The sequence below is a fragment of the Herpailurus yagouaroundi genome, unplaced genomic scaffold, assembly GCF_014898765.1.
Source record: "Herpailurus yagouaroundi ecotype Mexico unplaced genomic scaffold, PumYag 220, whole genome shotgun sequence".
NCBI lineage: Eukaryota > Metazoa > Chordata > Mammalia > Carnivora > Felidae > Herpailurus > Herpailurus yagouaroundi.
This window is the reverse complement of record NW_024412451.1, coordinates 7,478,752-7,499,450: the sequence shown is the minus strand read 5'-3', so window position 1 is coordinate 7,499,450 and position 20,699 is coordinate 7,478,752. Positions and strand designations below refer to the sequence as shown.

Genomic DNA, 20,699 nt, shown 5'->3' with positions numbered 1-20,699 from the left:
CCAGTAGCATGATAGATAGTTCTCCATCCCCTCACTTTCAATCTGAAGGTGTCCTCAGGTCTAAAATGAGTCTCTTGTACACAGCAAATAGATGGGTCTTGTTTTTTTTATCCATTCTGATACCCTATGTCTTCTGGTTGGAGCATTTAGTCCATTTATGTTCAGTGTTATTATAGAAAGACATGGGTTTAGAGTCACTGTGATGTCTATAGGTTTCATGCTTGTAGCAATGTCTCTGGTACTTTGTCTCACAGGATCCCCCTTAGGATCTCTTGTAGGACTGCTTTAGTTGTGACGAATTCCTTCCGTTTTTATTTGTTTGGGAAGACCTTTATCTCTCCTTCTATTCTAAATGACAAACTTGCCAGATAAAGGATTCTCGGCTGCATATTTTTTCTGTTCATCACATTGAAGATTTCCTGCCATTCCTTTCTGGCCTGCCAAGTTTCAGTAGAGAGATCCATCACGAGTCTTACAGGTCTCCTTTTATGTGTTAGAGCACGTTTATCCCTAGCTGCTTTCAGAATTTTCTCTTTATCCTTGTATTTTGCCAGTTTCACTACGATATGTCGTGCAGAAGATCGATTCAAGTTACGTCTGAAGGGAGTTCTCTGTGCCTCTTGGATTTCAATGCCTTTTTCCTTCCCCAGATCTGGGCAGTTCTCAGCTATTATTTCTTCAAGTACACCTTCAGCACCTTTCCCTCTCTCTTCCTCCTCTGGAATACCAATTATGCATAGATTATTTCTCTTTAGTGCATAACTTAGTTCTCTAATTTTCCACTCATACTCCTGGAATTTTTTTATCTTTTTCTCAGCTTCCTCTTTTTCCATAATTTTATCTTCTAGTTCACCTATTCTCTCCTCTGACTCTTCAATCCGAGCCGTGGTCGTCTCCATTTTATTTTGAAGTTCATTTATAGCATTTTTTAGCTCCTCCTGACTGTTCCTTAGTCCCTTGATCTCTGTAGCAATAGATTCTCTGCTGTCCTCTATACTGTTTTCAAGCCCAGCGATTAATTTCATGACTATTATTCTAAATTCACTTTCTGTTATATTGTTCAAATCCTTTTTGCTCAGTTTGTTAGCTATTGTTATTTCCTGGAGATTCTTTTGAGGGGAATTCTTCAATTTCCTCAGTTTGAATAGTCCCTGGAGTGGTGCAGAATTGCGGGGTACTTCCCCTGTGCTGTCTTGAATAACTTGTGTTGGTGGGCGGGGCCACAGTCAGACCTGATGTCTGTCCCCAGCCCCCGCTGGGGCCACAGACAGACTGGTGTGTACCTTCTCTTCCCCTCTCCTAAGAGTGGGATTCACTGTGGGGTGGTATGGCCCATCTGGGCTACTTGCACACTGCCAGGCTTGTGGTGCTGGGGATCTGGAGTATTAGCTGGGGTGGATCGGCAAAGTGCACGGGGGCAGGAGGGGCAGGCTCAGCTCGCTTTTCCTTTGGTGATCCTCTTCGGCAGGGGCCCTGCAGCACCGGGAGGGAGTCACAGCCACCACCGGAGGGATGGATCCGCAGAAGCACAGCGTTGGGTATTTGCGTGGTCCAAGCAAGTTCCCTGGCAGGAACCGGTTCCCTTTGGGATTTTGGCTGGGGGATGGGCGGGGGAGATGGCGCTGGTGAGCTCCTTTGTTCCCGGCCAAGCTGCACTGTGTGGTCTCGGGCTCAACAACTCTCCCTCCCGTTGTCCTCCAGCCCTCCCACTCTCTGTGCAGAGCTGTTAACTTATAACCCTCCAGATGTTAAGTCCCGCTCCCTGTTGGAACACACTCTGTCCGGCCCCTCCGCTTTTGCCAGCCAAACTCGGGGGCTCTGCTTTGCCGGTGGGCCGCCCCTTCGCCCCGGCTCCCTCCCGCCAGTCCGTGTAGCACGCACCGCCCCTCCGCCCTTCCTACCCTCTTCCGTGCACCTCTCGTCTACGCTTGGCTCCGGAGACTCTGTTATGCTAGTCTTCTGGAGGTTTTCTGGGTTATTGAGGCAGGTGTAAGTGGAATCTAAGTGATCAGCAGGACGCGGTGAGCCCAGCGTCCTCCTATGCCGCCATCTTCCCGACCAATCTCTCTCTTTAGCAATTTTAAATCTAGTCAGATTGAAAGCCAATTCCAGAAACCAAAGAACCAATTCAGAAAAGTCTTCCTCAAATCTTGTTTCTCTAGACTCACTAACAGCAGAATGAGTAACTGCTTGATACTCTCACATGGAATCCTACACAGCAATGCCAGGGGATGACCCACAGCAATATGCAACCATAAAATCCCAAACAACGTAAGAAATGTCAAAAGTCAAACACAACACACTTAATGCTCTATGAATCCTCTTTACATAAAATACAAAACAGACCAAGACAACCTATGCAGTGAGAGGTCCGGCAGTGTTTCCCTTATGAGTGGTGACAGGGAGGGACAGCGAACGAGGGCTTCTGGGGGTTGATGATATCTGTGCATTGATGTCTGTGCTGCATACAGAAATGTGATCAGTGTGCGTCGTGTTGTTGATCTGTGTACTGTATTAGTGTATCTGTGTTTGTAAAAATTTAAAATACATATCACCAATAAAATCATGAGCTATTGTGAGACTTATGCATAATGTCCTTACATTATCAAGAGGGAGTTTAAACATAGACTAAAAAGACTGTGATTAGGTTTTCAAATCATACTGAACTTTCGAGACTGAGACCTAACAAATACTAAGTGTACACTTCCAAAGAAAAGGGGTCAAATGTATACTTGCTTTTAAAAGCTTTTTCAAAACCTACAGGAATTGAAGTAGGAAGTAAGAATAAAGCCAAAAATAAGAATAAAGTCAAAATAAGAATTGGAGAACTGAAAAGTGTATTTTACGAAATGTAGAACAAACAGCACAGTATATTCATCTCAGGTAACATATACTTCACGGTTTGTCTTTATTAGGACTCTCAAAAATGAGTAAAATCTGCTAAATGGTCACAGCAAAGAGGAGCTAGAGGAGACATGACCACCAAATGCAAAGTTTCATCACATACACGATGTGTTCTCTGTTGGCAAGTTAGAGGCCTCAGTCTCAATCGCACTGTCTCATGCGCTATCACCTCTGTGCCAGTAGGGGTGGCTGACATAACCCACCAAATTCAGAGCCTGGTCTCCCAGTGAAGTTCACTGGAACTCTGGGCACATCCACAATGCTCAGTCCCTCCAGGAGTGAAGGAAAGATCCTTGTTTCCTTGGTTTCCCATCACATAGAAGGAAGCCCAGCCCTTCCTGGACTCCTGGAGTATGAGAGACAGCACACATCACTGTGAGTCGTTGGAGCCTCTGACAAAGGGAGGCAATCTCCATGGGAAGCCCCACGGGTGTATGAACTTGGGCACTCTGCAATATAACTATATGGTGTACTTTTTAGAATTAGTGATTATCTTGTTAGTGAGCTCTCGTCAAATAACCCTTAAAAACCTTGGGGTATCTTGGCATGGTATTCCAATTTTGGGAAGTGTCAACATGGACTCCCCTTCTGACAAGGTTAGAAGGGCACCAAAATTCCATGTCCCATGGAAAGTGCATATTCACAAATGAAGACATATGGGTCCTAGCAACATGTCAGCTTGAGAAGAATCAGTGGTACCTACCCCTTTAGAGGACATTTTCAATTCCACACTATAGCCAAAGTCAATGGCACTAGGAAGCCACAATCATCAGAAAGTGTCCTCAAAGCACGTCCCTGTTCACTGATGGTTTAGGTAGGCTGCACCCTAATGGTGTCCAGTGGGCCACTGGGTCTGGTTAGTGTCAGTGCTGGCTCTGCAGATCTGAAACCAGAGGCAGTTCCTTCCTCCATTGGTCACATCTCAGATTCCTCAGCTGCTGCCAGGGGTCTAGCTGTTAAGTGTACCTCTTGGAAATCTAGGGCAGATTACGGACCATCTTGCCTTTCTTGAGGTGTGACCCGTGGAAACCAACTGCAGTGCTGAAATACTTGTCTGGGTTATTCATTCAGATGCCCATGGTGAGGCCTGTTCTTTACACAGTTTGCCCAGAATCAAGCTGCTGACTGAGACTGAGGTATCTGTGCATGGCACACTTGTGACTCCTGGTAAAAGTTGACCCTTCTGTTTTTATGACTCATGAGGCCCGGACCTGTGTGTGGGACCACTGACACCCCCAGCCCCAGGATTAACACTGGTGCCTCATCGCAGCTGACACTTTCAATCCACCTGTCAGCTGCCACCAGCTACACCACCTGTGCTCTTGAAAATAACGTGTGTCATATCCTAAACTTTCGGGAGCATTTGCATTCTGAGCACAGTAAGTCTCTTACAGAAAAAACTAGCTCCAAAAAATGAACCAGCAGTCCAACACCACCTCCCTAACCTCTGTAATCTTGATCAGAAATCCCAGCGATGGAATGTCTTGCCCAGAAATGCACACCTCATCTCAGCTTCTCCAAGATAATGAATAATGGAGGAACCAGGAGGTTGCATGAAAACATGTTCAAACTCCAAGGGCTACTCTGACCCTTTCTTGGGATGATGCGTCTTTCTTTCCCTTTAAGAGCAGCCACAGAACATCCTGGATGGTCATGTTCTCAAGGGCATCACAGAACAAGGAAGCCTAAGAGATCACTCAGTTAGGTATTGAGAACTGTGGTGGTGTTTCAGTGTTGTTGTTGTTGTTTTAATAAACTATTTTAGAACAGCTTTAGATGCAAAAATACAAAGATGATACAGATTTCCTACAGATACTCAGTTTCATTGAAGACTAATATCTTACATCAGTATCTACACTCGTGATAACTAATGAACCAATATCAATGCATTTTTCTTAACTAAAGTAAAAACTTTATGAGCATTTGCTGAATCTTTACCTAATGTCCTTTTTCTGTTCCAAGAGACCATCCAGACACTAAATCTTGTTTAGTGCTCATTTCTCCTGAGTTTCCACTTTGCCGTGTCAATTTATCAGATTTTTCTCATTTTTGATCATCCTGACAGACTTGAGGAGTACTAGTTGGGAATCCCGAAGGGCCCTCAGTTGCGATGAATGTGATAAATTTCTCATGATTATCGTGGGGTTCTGTTTTAGGGAAGAGGACCGAGGGTATGATGTGCCATTTCCAGTACAGTATATCAAGGGTACATTCCACCAACGTGACTTATCGCTGTTGACATCAACCTACATTCCCTGGATGAGGTCATGTGTATGAGGACTCCTCGGTGAGACCTATGCGACCCCTTTTCATACTGTACTATTTGCAGAGAAGTCACTGTGTGTGGCTGACATTTAGGATAGGAATGTTATGTTCTGCCTTCTTAAGGATAAAGTTTGTACATAAATTATGTGAAATTCTTCTAAAAAGGAGATCTCATTTCTCTGTTATTTATCGTGTGATTTCTTCATACCAGTTTAGACTCATACACATTTGTTTTATACTCCGAGTTATAATCCAATACTGCTGCTTCTACTCTTTTTTAAAATCAAAGTGTTAGGGGCACCTGGGTGGCTCAGTCAGTTAAGCAACTGACTCCTGATGTTGGCTCAGGTCATGATCTCACTGTTCATGAGATTGAGCACTTCATGGATCTCTACAGTGAAAGGACAGAGCCTGCGTGGGATTGTGTCTTTCTCCCTCTTTCTCTGCCCCTCCCCCGCTCCCATGTGTTCTCTCTCTCAAAATAAATAAACATTTTAAAGTATAATAATAAAATGAAGTGAAAGTGTTCCAGTTTGACCATGAGGAGCTCTTTCGGGTGACTCCCGTGTCCCTCTGACATAGCCCATTTTTAGAAACCGAGTTGTTTCGCATGTGCTGACTTACGGCACCGCAGCTCTGCAGGCTGATTTCATACACGTCCTGTCCTAGTCCAGGCTGCACCGTCTCTCCAGGCAGCCCCTGGCTGCTGCCGTGGGGGAACCGTGTCACGGACCAAGGCATGCTCACTGCTCCTGGGTGTCACTGTGTTCACGCCCTCTCAGCTCAAACACCAAGAAAACGTACGTGTGTGTGCTGAACCGCTCGTGTGCACATAGGTAGAAACGTGTGTGGGGGGCGACTGGTGTCCATACAGTCAACATGACTTCAGGCCGATGTCTCCAACTCCAACCCATTCCTCATGGATCATTCTAACTTCCTGCCCTTGCTCATCTGTCACCTGTCTCTCCAACGGTGACAAACGTGGATCTCACCATCTGCACTTGTGAGTCAAATGCATTTCTGGCCCAATTTGTATAGGATACCGGCCCTCTTGTGCCTGGTTCTTCCAGGCAAAACATCTGAGTAAACTATGGGATGGCCGCAAGAGAGCGGAAGTACAGGTAATGACATGGAACATTCCGAGGTAGAGGAGGAGGGACACCTGGACGCCTGGGAAGGGAACACCTTACACAGCAGGAGATCCGGGGGGAGGGGAGGGGCGGAGTATTAAGGATCATTCATCTTACAGGACTCCCCCTGGACAATGGCATTCTAGGGGGGCTGCATGGCAGGGACACCATCCCGCTAGGCCCGGAGGACACTTCCAGACAAAGAACATCACCCTTGGGCTTTGAAATCTAAGGGAATTTTCCCTCCTAGATTTTTTACTTACTGGGGACAGGTGACATTTCTTCTTTCCAGTTTCTCTATGCTTGTCTATACTCTCCCATCCCACCACTGTATTCAGGAAGCAGGGAATGTGTATGCATTCATAGGTTGATAGGTGAAGACAGGTTTTTCACAGGATGAATCCTATCTCAAGTCTTAATCACACTACTTAGGTGATATTTAGATGAGATTTGGGACTTAGAGTTGCTTCCAAAATAAGTTTACACTTTGGAGCTACTGGAACGGGGAGGAGGGGTGAATGTATTTTGTCAGTGAGGATATGCATTTGGGGGTCTTGAGGGCTGAATATTATGAACCAACCTGTTTCCCCCTGAATTGATAGGCTGAAGTCCTAAATCCCAGGATCCCATTACTCGATTGTACTCACTCCGACTGATATGCCCGTGCGTACACTCCTGGGTAACCACTCCATCTCACTCCGGAGTCAAGACCAAATCCGCTTTTTCCATTAAGCAGCACTGATTAAACTGCCATCTTCAGGATACCAGGCACCACAATGAAACAAAACTGCTTCATTCATGGCCACTTTGTCCACATATGTCCCATACTCAACCATTTGATGAAAGGTCGGCGTGCATCAGTGTCCACCTTAGAAACTCCTCTGGTTCCTTCTTAGAATTTCTATGGACTTTGGGGCACCTGGGGGCTCAGTCAGTAAAGCGTCCAACTTCAGCTCAGGTCATGATCTCGTGGTTCATGAGTTTGAGCCCACATAGGGCTCTGTGCTGACAGCTCAGAGCCTGGAGCCTGCTTTGGATTCTGTCTCTCTCTCTCTGCCCCTTCCCCACTCACATGCTCTTTCTCTCTCAAAAATAAATGAAACATTAAAAAAAATTTTTTTAAGTATTCTATGGAGTTTTTCAGCAAATGCAGTGAATATAAAACGACATTGGGGGCGCCTGGGTGGCACAATCGGTTAAGCGTCTGACTTCAGCCAGGTCACGATCTTGCGGTCCGTGAGTTCAAGCCCCGCGTCAGGCTCTGGGCTGATGGCTCAGAGCCTGGAGCCTGTTTCCAATTCTGTGTCTTCCTCTCTCTCTGCCCCTCCCCCGTTCATGCTATGTCTCTCTCTGTCCCAAAAATAAATAAACGTTGAAAAAAAAATTTAAAAAAAAAAAAAGAAAAAAAATGATTACGGGGGCGCCTGGGTGGCTCTGTCAGTTGAGCGTCCGACTTTGGCTCAGGTCATGATCTCACGGTTTGTAGGTTTGAGCCCCACTCTGGGCTCTGTGCTGACAGCTCAGAGCCTGGAGCCTGTTTCAGATTCTGTGTCTCCCTCTCTCTCTGCCTCTCCCCCGTTCATGCTCTGTCTCTCTCTGTCCCAAAAATAAATAAACGTTGGAAAAAAAAAAAAAACGACATTGTGCACAAACATACTTTATATATCCCCAGTAACACTACAGGATTTTGTGTTTTGTATCCAGGAAAAGCAGCATCTGGGGAGAGTATAGTCTCGGCTCATAATGAAAAAGGGGCAGACAGTTGGAAAACACACAGAGATCACCACAGTGGTGTTCACCAGCCACAAACTGGGATTATCAGTATAAGCAACACTAACATGAAAGATGGAGGAGAGGGAGTGGAAAGACACAAAGGTGCTCACCAGGACAAGGATGCTCTGAGTGGCTCTGGACTCAGCAGAGGATCTGGGGGAGACATTAGTGCTGTGAATGTGCTGGACCCGCTGCTTGTGCCTGTGCAGGAGGAAGACCATGGAGCCACTGGCCCAGATCATGAGAACAGAAAATAAAACCTCAGGGACTACTATCAACACTGCATAGAGTAGGACTGTCACTGCCTCCTGATGGATAGTAAAACAGTACCCCAAATCTCCTTCCTGTGTGATGTTTTTGGTGCTCCATTGGCTAGGCATATATAACACATACAGAGGAAACACTAAATTTATAAATGTGTAATGATTCCAGCAGAGGAAAATGGAGAAGCCCACATATTTTGGGGGTTTGACTTTAAGATCCTTCCAACAGGAGTTCATCGGGCTGATCGTGATGGTCTGGAAGACACTCAAGAGGCAGGTGCTGCTAATGGACAACCCCCTGCCCACTCTCTGAACGTACAAAAAAAGTTTGCATGCAAATGTAGTGAAAAAAGATTTCAATCCCAAAGCTGCCAAGGTCTGGGGGGCTCCTTCAGAGAGAATGACCAAGGAGTTGGCTATAGTCAAGTGCATGAGAATCAAACGGGTGAACCTCAGCCTGCGTTCAGTGTGGTAAAGGGACACGTAATGATAAAGAAGAACGAAATTGCCCACAATTCCAACTGTCGTCTGTGACAAGAAGATTATTCCTACTGTCAAATGCCCTGAAGCTAATCTGTCATACATGTTTTCCTTTATATTATGAACAACAATCATTTCTCCGGGCAAAGCCTCACTGAAGGTTTTTTACACCACAAATAACATGAATTGAGTGCTCCCATTTGATTGCCATGACTTCCTGTGATTGGAAGAGATGGAGATATTTGCAGTATATTTAACTGAAAAGTCCGCAGTAAGGATGAAGTGCTGTTATCCTGGAGAAGCAATGACAGGTGAGAGCAAATGGAAAGAAAGCACAAGGCAACATTTTCAGAACAACCTGAAATGTGCAAGTTATATTGGAAAAAGGAAAACTTGATCACTATCACTTCCTGAAACGAATTAAGTCTGACTGGATTGCTTACATAAATCTTAAAGGTACAATGGATTCATCCTGAAAAAGGAAAAAAAAATGTCTATACCTTAGAACACGAAAATATTTCTTGAACAGCACAGAGCACATTAACCATGCCAGTAAAATGACTTTGTATTACATGAATGGGTGGTTCTCATCCAAACATCCCCACCACACACACACAATTTGTAACCAGCAGAAAGAATTCCTGAAGACCACACAATAGAATAAACAATGGACAAACCATTCCAACAGAAACTTGAAATAAGAGGTTACGCAATAGATAATACAGGTGTAAAAATGTTCTATGTCTATAGTAGTCACATAATTTCAAATATGACACTACCGCCTGGTGCCATCAAACACGACATAAAAATCTAAAACAAGGAGGACAGGGGTGCCTTGTTGGCTCAGGTGGAAGACCATGAGACTCTTGATCTCAGGGTTGTGAGTTCAGACACAACATTGGGTACAGAGATAACTAAAATAAACAAACGTTAAAAAAAAGAATAAAAGGAGAATGAGAGAAACAACAAGTCTTTGCAAACTTGTGGATCAACCAAGAATCTTGAAACTACTGGCAAACATGAAAATTTGGAAACTGTGTGGTAGTATAAACTTTAGCTGTCTTGGATATACTATGTCCCAACAAATATACAGCTATGAATATACTCAACAAAGTTTGTCTGGTATCCCTAAAAGACTGGTTACAGAATTATATACCAGCACTACTCGGTACTCATAGTAGTCCAAACTCAGGAATACCTACTTCCCATTAACAGGACCAGCCATCGGTGAATGTTTTCATAGTCACACCATGGAGTCTTCTACAGCAGATCTAAAATGCTAACAAGACTACGCAAGAATACAAATCAATTTTCAAAAGTCATATGGCATGAGAAATAAGTCATCATTACACATTCAGGCAGTATGACTCCATGTATATCAAGTACAAAATGGGAAAAGTGATCTAATCTTTCAAATCTTGGAGAGTTATCAACCTATTCCCAAACATCACAATCCTACAAATATAGCCAAGAAAACTATACCTGTGGGGACAGTGACTTAGAGAGAACACAAGAAGATACCCGGAATTCTGACAACCACCTGTTTCTTCATCTTGGAATTGCATACACCAGTGTGGTCACTTATGAAATACCAGTGAGTTGCATCATTAAAACGTGTAGATCTTCTAGTTTTTAAAATACAAACCATCAAAATAAAATTTCAGGGAGCTGAGAAGATTCTGTGCATGTGTTTGGCTTGCTCAATGAGTCCGTACAGAAAGAAAACTTATGGACCAAAAGGTCCAGATTGGAGGTCAACGATGAAACATCACAGAATAATAATGGTGCTTATAATGAGTCTGAGATTTGGTTTAAAAATATTCAGGAGAGCAGCATCCTAAATATTTGTTCCTTCTTGCTATATTTGCCATAGGAGTAACGATATTTACCAGCACATACAGGGTCCGCAAAGGACAATGGAAACCCCAATATCCTGGGGAGGTTTTAGCTAATCTCCACCCACCTAGAGGTCTCGGGGCAAAGAGGCAGCTGGTGCCAATGAACACACTCTGCCAGCGTTGTCAGGACAGAAAACAGATGTGCACTCAGAAATGCATCGAAGAATGTTTCAACTAATGGCTGCCAATGTCTTGGGGACACCTGTAAAAGGAAATGACCAAGAAGCAAGTATAATCAGGTGCCTAAAAATCACATCTCAGGCTCTCAACCTGGATTCCCTGTAGAAGAGGAAGAGACGATGGTAAAGAAGTGAGAAAATGCCAAGGATTCCAACCATCATCAATGAAGAGGAAACTGTTCTCATTGCCAAATCCTGGAGTCCATTCTGACAGATCCCAGTGAGTAATACTGGTCTTCAGAATCCGAGTATCCTGCACTGGAACATGTCTTTTTGACTGCATGTATCATATCAGTTGAGACACATTATCTCTGGGAAACATATTTACTTCAGTTTGACTGTGTCAAGGTGCCTCCCACAGTGGAAAAAATAACCTTTATTTTTTTTTTAACGTTTTATTATTTTTGAGACAGGGAGAGACAGAGCATGAGCAGGGGAGGGTCAGAGAGAGGGAGACACAGAATCTGAAACAGGCTCCCGGCTGAGCTGTCAGCACAGAGCCCGACGCGGGGCTCCAACTCACGGACCACGAGATCATGACCTGAGCCGAAGTCGGCCGCTTAACCGACTGAGCCACCCAGGCGCCCCCAAAAAATAACCTTTAAATACCACTTAAAATGCATGAATCACTGCCTACTACCATACGTATGGAATCTTTTTTCTTTTCCTAAAGGCATGATGGAGGCACGAACATTATTTCCATGGCAGAGATAAAGACAAGCTAGGCACACAGGGTAAGCAATCTAAGTTCACACATTGGTTAGGGGCCGAGTGGAGACTGGAACCTGGCACGTTGGAGCGAAGACAGTGTCTGAACCTCTGTACTCCACTAACAATGCACGTCAGCTGTGCCTTCAAATAATCCAGATGCATATTTAATTTTGCATTTATACTTTTCCATCTTATTTCATACTATATTTTATTTTATATGTTTGGTGTAAAAAGCATACATTTTTCATTAAGGATATTTTATTTAGGTGAATAACATATGTAAATAAAGTTTTAGTATCATAATAAAGTTCAGAGGCATGAATTACAGGCTAATCCTGCAGGAGACATCCCTGTGTCCACATTAGATTTAATAAATGCAGTATTTGCTAACAATACTTTGGCAGTAGAAAGCGTCATTTCCTGTCACAGTAAGAACAAAAGTCATGGCTTCCACACACAATATTACATCATAGTACCTTGTTCTCTAATCAATGGTTTATAAAATCCTACTATAAGATGAAACAGTTATTGATGATTATGTTTTAAATGCTGAGGTATTTAACAAAATGTGCATTGAGTGAAACTATTAGCACTAAGGCAAGATTGTAAAAGACAGTAAAATACAAGACACACGTAAAATGGTTCTAACAATATGGAATTGTGTGTGTCATGTAAGTTAAAAATCATTAGAATATTAGTTCTGAGAGTGGGATTCATATTAGAATATTATTAAACCAGAGAGAATGAGCCAAGATTCACATGCCCTAGGGACCTCTTGTCTGGTCCCATAATTACAGTGAACTTTGCCCCAACTGACTCTTGGTTCCTGCTCTGGTATGATGTCATGGTTTTGTGAGTTTGAGCCCCATGTTGGGATCCCCATGGACAGTGCAGAGCCTGATAGGGATTCTCTCTCCCTCTCTCTCTGCCCCTACCCCATTCTGCTATCTCTATCTCTCTCAAAATAAAGAAATAAACGTATTTTTAAAAAATTCTAAAAACAGATTCATCTACACGATCTCTGTAAGAGATTAGAAAACTTTTTCTGCTCTACCCTTCTCTGTATTATAAGCATAAGGCATTGTAAGCACACCTCTACTGACACTGAAAACTCTCAGCTCACACCCAAGGAACTGCTCCACCTCCCTCTTCAGCTCTTCCCCTGGTCTGTCCCGACCCTCAGGATCCCTTTCGAGACACGAACACTTACTCTGTACACGTCCTTCCTTACAGGCGCTGCCTCTCAGTCTGACATAGGAAGAACTCACTGGACTCGTCACGTTGAAGGATGGGGGCGCAGCGTGAAGGTCACACAGCAGCCAGTCCGTGTGAGGGAGGGAGGCAGCCAGACCAGAGATAAGGCTTTGTGATCTGTGACCTCCCCTCCCGTCAGAACTGCAATTATCCTTTCACACGTGGTGGCAATGACAGCACAGCCTTCGGTAGCTGACAATACTTCTGAAAAACTTTCTCCCAGGACTCATTACCAAATCCAATTACAAGTTTGTGAGTATCTCCAAAGAGACTGTTGTCTGCTTTAGGAGGGGCTCTTACTTTTCACGATCCCTGATGGCAGAGAGGGGCTCACAGGGAAGGAGCAGGAAATACTGATGTCAGACAACTAAGGGACTGGCAATGAGTGTGTGTGTCTCACAGGCGTCCCCAATTCCTGGCGTCCCCGATACCTGGTGGTGCTCTGGTGGGAAGGGCAAATCCCCAGGAGCAGAGTGGGGCCCGGGAGGTTCTTGGGCCACACAGGGAGAAGCGGTTCCACTGCTGGAAGGACACTTGGTAGAGGCTGTGAGGCCACCTGGGCCCAGCAGACCCCAGACAATGGTCGCATTCGCTGGTGCTGAACAAGGTCATTAAGGGTGAAGCCTGGTGCCAGATGTGTGCTGTGATTTTCCATAATCCCTGAAATGCTGCTGCTACACTATCTCGTGAACTTTTTCTGGGGCGGGCTGGCGATCGGCCATTGCTCGGTGAGACCCTCCAATGAGTCAAAGCCGCAGTACCTCAGAAGTGGGGGGCCGGGGAAGGAAGTCGCATCTGAGACCAAACTCAGGAGAGAGGTACTACCTGGGGCTTGGTCAGAGACAGCATAAAAGTGGGGAGTGAATGAAAGCTGAAGACAAAGGACAGGTGAGCGATTGCTGATCAGGGAGAAGAGAGTTCCAATACTAGAGACTGGGTAGCTGGGTGACGCCATTTTCACCGCTCCTGCACATGCGCAAAGCCACCTACAAGCGCCACAACAATCCACCCCAATAGGCTGGTGGCGCCAACTAGGGGACAATGGAGCCATTACACTAAGCCCCAGGGCTTAGTGCCCACTAATCAGGGGCACTTGGGTGGCTCAGTAGGTTGAACGTCCAACTTCGGCTCAGGTCATGATCTCGCAGTCTGTGAGTTCGAGCCCCGCACTGGGCTCTGTGCTGACACCTCAGAGCCTGGATTCTGTGTGTCTCTCTCTCTCTATGCCCCTCCCCTGCTCATGCTCTGTCTCTCGCTCGCTCTGTCAAAAGTAAAAAACATTTTAAAAAATTTAAGAATTAGAGAAATCAGTGACTCATCAAAAAGGAACAACATCAGAATCATAGGGGTCCCAGAAGATGAAGAGAGAGAAATATGGGTAGAAGGGTTATGTGAGCAAATCATAGCTGAAAACTTTCCTAAACTGGGGAAAGACACAGACATCAAAATCCAGGAAGAACAGAGGACTCCCATTAGATTCCACAAAAACCGACCATCAACAAGGCATATCATAGTCAAATTCACAAAATACTTAGGCAAGGAGAGAATCATGAAAGCAGCAAGGGAAAAAAAGTCCTTAACCTGCAAGGGAAGACAGATCAGGTTTGCAGCACACCTATCCACAGAAACATGGCAGGCCAGAAAGGAGTGGCAGGATATATTCAGTGTGCTGAATCAGAAAAATATGCAGCCAAGAATTCTCTACCCAGCAAGGTTGTCATTCCAAATAGAAGGAGAGAGAAAAAGTTTCTGAGACAAACAAAAGTGAAAGGAGTTTGTGACCACTAAACCAGCCCTGCAAGAAATTTTAAGGGGGACTCTGTGATGGGGAAAAAAGATGAAATTAATTAATTTAATTAAATACCAAAAGCAACAAAGACTAGAAAGGACCAGAGAACACCACCAGAAACTCCAACTCTACAAGCAACGTAATGGCAATAAATTCTTATCTTTCAGTACTCACTCTAATATCAATGGCCTCAATGTTCCAATCAAAAGATACAGGGTAACAGAATGCATAAGAAAACAAGATCCATCTGTATGCTGTTTACAAGGGACCCACTTTAGACCTAAGTCCTTTTGTGTCTTTAGACCTAAAGACACCTTCAGATTGAAAGTAAGGAGATGGAGACCCATCTATCATGCTAATGGTCAACAAAAGAAAGCCGGAGTAGGCGTACTTATATCAGACAATCTAGACTTTATTTTTTTTTAATTTTTTTTTAACGTTTTATTTATTTTTGAGACAGAGAGAGACACAGCATGAACGGGGGAGGGGCAGAGAGAGAGGGAGACACAGAATCCGAAACAGGCTCCAGGCTCCGAGCCATCAGCCCAGAGCCCGACGCGGGGCTCGAACTCACGGACCGTGAGATCGTGACCTGGCTGAAGTCGGAAGCTTAACCGACTGCGCCACCCAGGCGCCCCAAGACTTTAAAATAGAAACTGTATCAAGAGATGAAGAAGGGCATTACATCATAATTAAGGGGTCTATCCACCAAGAAGATTTAACAATTGTAAACATTTATGCACCAAACGTGAAAGAACCGAAATATATAAATCAATTAATCACAAACATAAAGAAACTCATTGATAGTAATACCATAACAGTAGGAGACTTCAACACCCCACTCACAGCAATGGACAGATCGTCTAATCAAAAAAATCAACAAGGAAACAATGGCTTTGAATGACACACTGGACCTGATGGACTTAACAGTTACATTCAGAACATTTCATCCTAAAGCAGCAGAATATACATGCTTCTCCAGTGCACATGGAACGTTCTCCAGAATAGACCACATACTGGGACACAAATCAGCCCTCAGCAAGTACAAAAAGATCGAGATCATACCGTGCATATTTTCAGACCACAATGCTATGAAACTTGAAATCAACCACAAGAAAAAATTTGGAAAGGTAACAAATACTTGGAGACTAAAGAACATCCTACTAAAGAATGAATGGGCTACGGAAGCAGTTAAAGAGGAAATTAAAAAGAATATAGAAGTCAATGAAAATGATAACACCACAACCCAAAACCTCTGGGATGCAGCAAAGGAGGTCATAAGAGGAAAGTATACAGCAACCCAGGCCTTCCTAAAGAAGGAAGAAAGATCTCATATACACAACCCAACCTTACACCTTAAAGAGCTGGAAAAAGAACAGCAAATAAAACCAAAAACCAGCAGAAGTCAGGAAACAATGAAGATTAGAGCAGTAATTAATGTGATCGAAACGAAAAAAGAAATAAAAAAACAGAATAGATCAATGAAACCAGAAGCTGGTTCTTTGAAAGAATTAACAAAACTGATAAACCACTAGCCAGTTGGATCAAAAAGAAAAAGGAAAGGACCCAAATAAATAAAATCAAGAATGAAAGAGGAGAGATCACAACCAACACAACAGAAATAAAAACAATAGGAGAATATTATGAGCAATTATATGCCAATAAAATAGGCAATCTGGAAAAAATGGACAAATTCTTAGAAACATATACACTACCAAAATTGAAACAGGAATAGAAAATTTGAACCCATAACCAGTAAGGAAATCAAACTAGTAATCAAAAACCTTCCCCAAGGGGTGCCTGGGTGGCTCAGTCGGTTGAGCATCCGACTTCAGCTCAGGTCATGATCTCACAGTCCGTGAGTCCTAGCCCTGCGTTGGGCTCCATGCTGTCAGTTCAGAGCCTGGAGCCTGCTTCAGATTCTGAGTCTCCCTCTCTCTCCCTGCCCCTCCCCTGCTCACGCTCTGTCTCTCCATATCAAAAAAATGAATAAACGTTAAAAAAAATTTTTTAATTAAAAAAAAAAAAAAAAACCTTCCCCAAAACAAGAGTCCAGGGCCAGATGGCTTTCCAGGGGAATTCTACCAAACATTTAAGAAGAGTTAACACCTATTCTCTTGAAACTGTTCCAAAAGAATAGAAACGAAAGGAAAACTTTCAAACTCATTCTATGAAGCCAGCATCACCTTGATTCCAAAACCAGACAGCAACCCCACTAAAAAGAGGAATGACAGACCAATTTCCCTGATGAACAAGGATGCAAAAATCCTCAACAAGATATTAGCCAACTGGCTCCAACAATACATTAAAAAAATTATTCACCATGACCAAGTGGGATTTATACCTGGGAGGAAGGGCTGGTTCAATATCTGCAAAACAATTAACGTGATTCATCACATCAATAAAAGAAAGGACAAGAACCATATGATCCTCTCAATAGATGCAGAGAAAGCATTTGACAAAATACAGCACCCTTTCTTGATAAAAACCCTCAAGAAAGCAGGGATGGAAGGATCATACCCGGAGATCATAAAAGCCATGTATGAACGAGCCAATGCTAATATCATCCTCAATGGGGAAAAACTGAGAGCTTTCTCCCTAAGGTCAGGAACAAGAAACGGATGTCCACTCTCACCACTGTTATTCAACATAGTGTTGGAAGTCTTAGCCTCTACAATCAGACAACACAAAGAAATACAAGGCATCCAAACAGGCCAGGAGGAGGTCAAACTTTCCCTCTTCACAGATGACATGATACTCTATATGGAAAACCCTAAAGATTCCACCAAAAAAACTGCTAGAACTGATTCATGAATTCAGCAAAGTGGCAGGATATAAAATCAATGCACAGAAATTGGTTGCATTCCTCTACACCAACAATGAAGCAACAGAAAGAGAAATCAAGGAATCGACCCCATTTACGGTTGCACCAAAAACAACAAAATACCTAGGAATAAATCTAACCAAAGAGGTGAAAAATATATACACTGAAAACTATAGAAAGCTTATGAAAGAAACTGAAGACACAAAAACATGGAAGAAGATTCCATGCTCCTGGAGAGGAAGAACAAATATTGTTAAAATGTCAATACTACCCAAAGCAATCTATATATTCAATGCAATCCCTATCAAAATAACACCAGCATTCTTCACAGAGCTAGAACAAATAATCCTAAAATTTGTATGGAACCAGAAAAGACCCCGAATAGCTAAAGCAATCTTGAAAAAGAAAACCAAAGCAGGAGGCATCACAATCCCAGACTTTAAGCTACACTACAAAGCTGTAATCATCAAGACAGTATGGTACTGGCACAAGAACAGACACTCAGATCAATGGAACAGAATTGAGAACCCAGAAATGGACCCACAAACGTATGGCCAACTAATCTTTGACAACGCAGGAAAGAATATCCAATGGAATAAAGACAGTCTCTTCAGCAAGTGGTGCTGGGAACACTGGACAGCGACATGCAGAAGAATGAACCTGGACCACTTTCTTACAACATACACAAAAAGAAACTCAAAATGGAGGAAAGACCTCAATGTAACACAGGAAGCCATCAAAATCCTCGAGCAGAAAGCAGGCAAAAACCTCTTTGATCTTGGCCGCAGCAACTTCTTACACAACACGTCTCCAGAGGCAAGGGAAGCAAAAGCAAAAATGAACTACTGGGACCTCATCAAAATAAAAACCTTCTGCACAGCAAAGGAAACAATCAGCAAAACTAAAAGGCAACTGACAGAACGGGAGAAGATATTTGCAAACGACATATCAGATAAAGGGTTAGTATCCAAAATCTAAAAAGAACTTATCAAACTCAACACCCAAAAAACAAATAATCCAGTGAAGAAATGGGCAAAAGACATGAATAGACACTTCTCCAAGGAAGACATCCAGATGGCCAACCGACACATGAAAAAATGCTCAACATCACTCATCATCAGGGAAATACAGGTCCAAACCACAAAGAGATGCCACCTTACACCTGTCAGAATGGCTAACATTAACAACTCAGGCAACCACAGATGTTGGCAAGGATGCGGAGAAAGAGGATCTCTTTTGCACTGCTGGTGGAAATGCAAACTGGTGCAGCCACTCTGGAAAACAGTATGGAGGTTCCTCAAAAAATCAAAAACAGAACTACCCTATGACCATGCAATTGCACTACTAGGAATATATCCAAGGGATACAGGTATGCTGTTTCAAAGGGGCACATGCACCCCTATGTTTATAGCAGTGCTATCGACAAGAGCCAAAGTACGGGAAGAGTCCAAATGTCCATTGACAGATGAATGGACAAAGAAGATGTGGTGTTTATGTATACAATGGAGTATTACTCAGCAATCAAAAATAATGAAATCTTGGGGCGCCTGGGTGGCGCAGTCGGTTAAGCGTCCGACTTCAGCCTGGTCACGATCTCGCGGTCCGTGAGACGAGCCCCGCGTCAGGCTCTGGGCTGATGGCTCGGAGCCTGGAGCCTGTTTCCGATTCTGTGTCTCCCTCTCTCTCTGCCCCTCCCCCGTTCATGCTCTGTCTCTCTCTGTCCCCCCCCCCCAAAAAAAATAACGTTGAAAAAAAAAATGAAATCTTGCCTTTTGCAACTACATGGATGGAACTAGAGGGTATTATGTTAAATGAAATTAGTCAGTGAGAGAAAGACAAAGTTCATATGGCTTCACTCATATGAGGAACTTAAGATACAAAACAGATGAACATAAGGGAAGGAAAGCAAAAATAATATAAAAACAGGGAGGGCGACAAAACATAAGAGACTCTTAAATATAGAGAACAAACAGAGGGTTGTTGGAGGGGTTGTGAGATGGGGGATGGGCTAAGTGGGTAAGGTGCAATAAGAAATCTACTGCTGAAATCACTGTTGCACTCTATGCTAACTTGGATGTAAATTAAAACTTAATTAATTAAAGAAATAAAAACTGAATCTCCTATTGGAATTTCCAACTGCAATTCAACCTCACAGGTTTCATCCCTTCTTCCAACACTTCCACACGTCTGTCTTCCTCCCCCAAAGATAGAACTCTTTGCAATTTCTGAAAAAGGAAATGCATGTACTTCCGTGCAAAATCCACCAATATACAAACGAATGAGAATTTTATAGAAGAAAAATCATCAGACCCTTTGGATCAGTGTTCCCAACCTTGGCACTACTGACCTGTGACCTAGATACCTCTCCGTGGTGGGATTTGTCCTGTACATAGCAGGATATGTGTCTATATCTCCCACTCCACTATGTGCCAGAAGCAACCCGCACCTCACTCCTCCCCAAATGTAAAGGTCACTAAACACTGCCACATGATCTTGGGCGGGGCAGGGGATGGGGGGGAAACCACAGGAAAATTACCCTAGTTAGGGATCAGTGTTATAGAGGTGTTAAGCAACTCTAACAAAAAATCACTTAATGAAAACTTTTGGTACAGAGGCATTAAATTATGTTAATCTTAGCACCTAAATATTCAACTTGCCTTATTTTTCTAGATATGATTTGATTGTAATGCTTTGTAGACAATGAAACACATTACTACATGTAACATTGTGAACAGATTAAATGTTCTTAAAAAACATGGGAAAAAAATAGGGCTCCTGGCTGGCTCAGCCTATAGATCATGTGATTCTTGATCTCTGGGTTGTGAGTTGGAGCTCCACATTCGGTGTGGAGATTCCTTAAATAAACAAACTTTAAAAAGTAAACAAATCTTTAAAAAACTACATGGGAAAACTGAAATGATGATTTTACAATTTTATCTTAACCAATACACTTTATTAACACGAGAAACTATCACTAAATTAAAAAAAAAAAAAGCCTGTGGTCCTATAACAGAGTGAAATGCACGCTCAAACTTGTGATGTGAATATACGATACCTTCACACGTTATTTTCCATACCTGACACCCCTAGGATACATATATTGCACTCAAAAGGTGACAATAAGCTGACACTCTCTAAAGGCTGTGTTATAACCGCTTTTATTTATATGGGTTACAGATATCTTTGTATGTCATCGAATATACATTTCAGGTAACAGTTCCAAAGGCTT

General features: G+C 43.2%; 1 protein-coding gene across 1 annotated transcript; it reads right to left on the bottom strand.

The window, feature by feature from the left end:
- Positions 1-7,945: 7,945 nt before the first annotated feature.
- LOC121018968 (vomeronasal type-1 receptor 4-like) lies at positions 7,946-12,999 on the bottom strand. Its single transcript, XM_040458112.1, has 2 exons — positions 12,821-12,999; positions 7,946-10,915 (listed from the first exon to the last, which is right to left on the bottom strand). Exon 2 carries the CDS (start codon positions 8,948-8,950, stop codon positions 7,958-7,960), a length of 993 nt encoding a protein of 330 aa, XP_040314046.1. The 5' UTR covers positions 8,951-10,915; positions 12,821-12,999; the 3' UTR covers positions 7,946-7,957.
- Positions 13,000-20,699: the final 7,700 nt, after the last annotated feature.

Excerpts from the sequence above, each read along its gene's own strand:
- LOC121018968 (XM_040458112.1), bottom strand. The coding sequence starts at position 8,950 with ATGATTGTTGTTCATAATATAAAGGAAAACATGTATGACAGATTAGCT.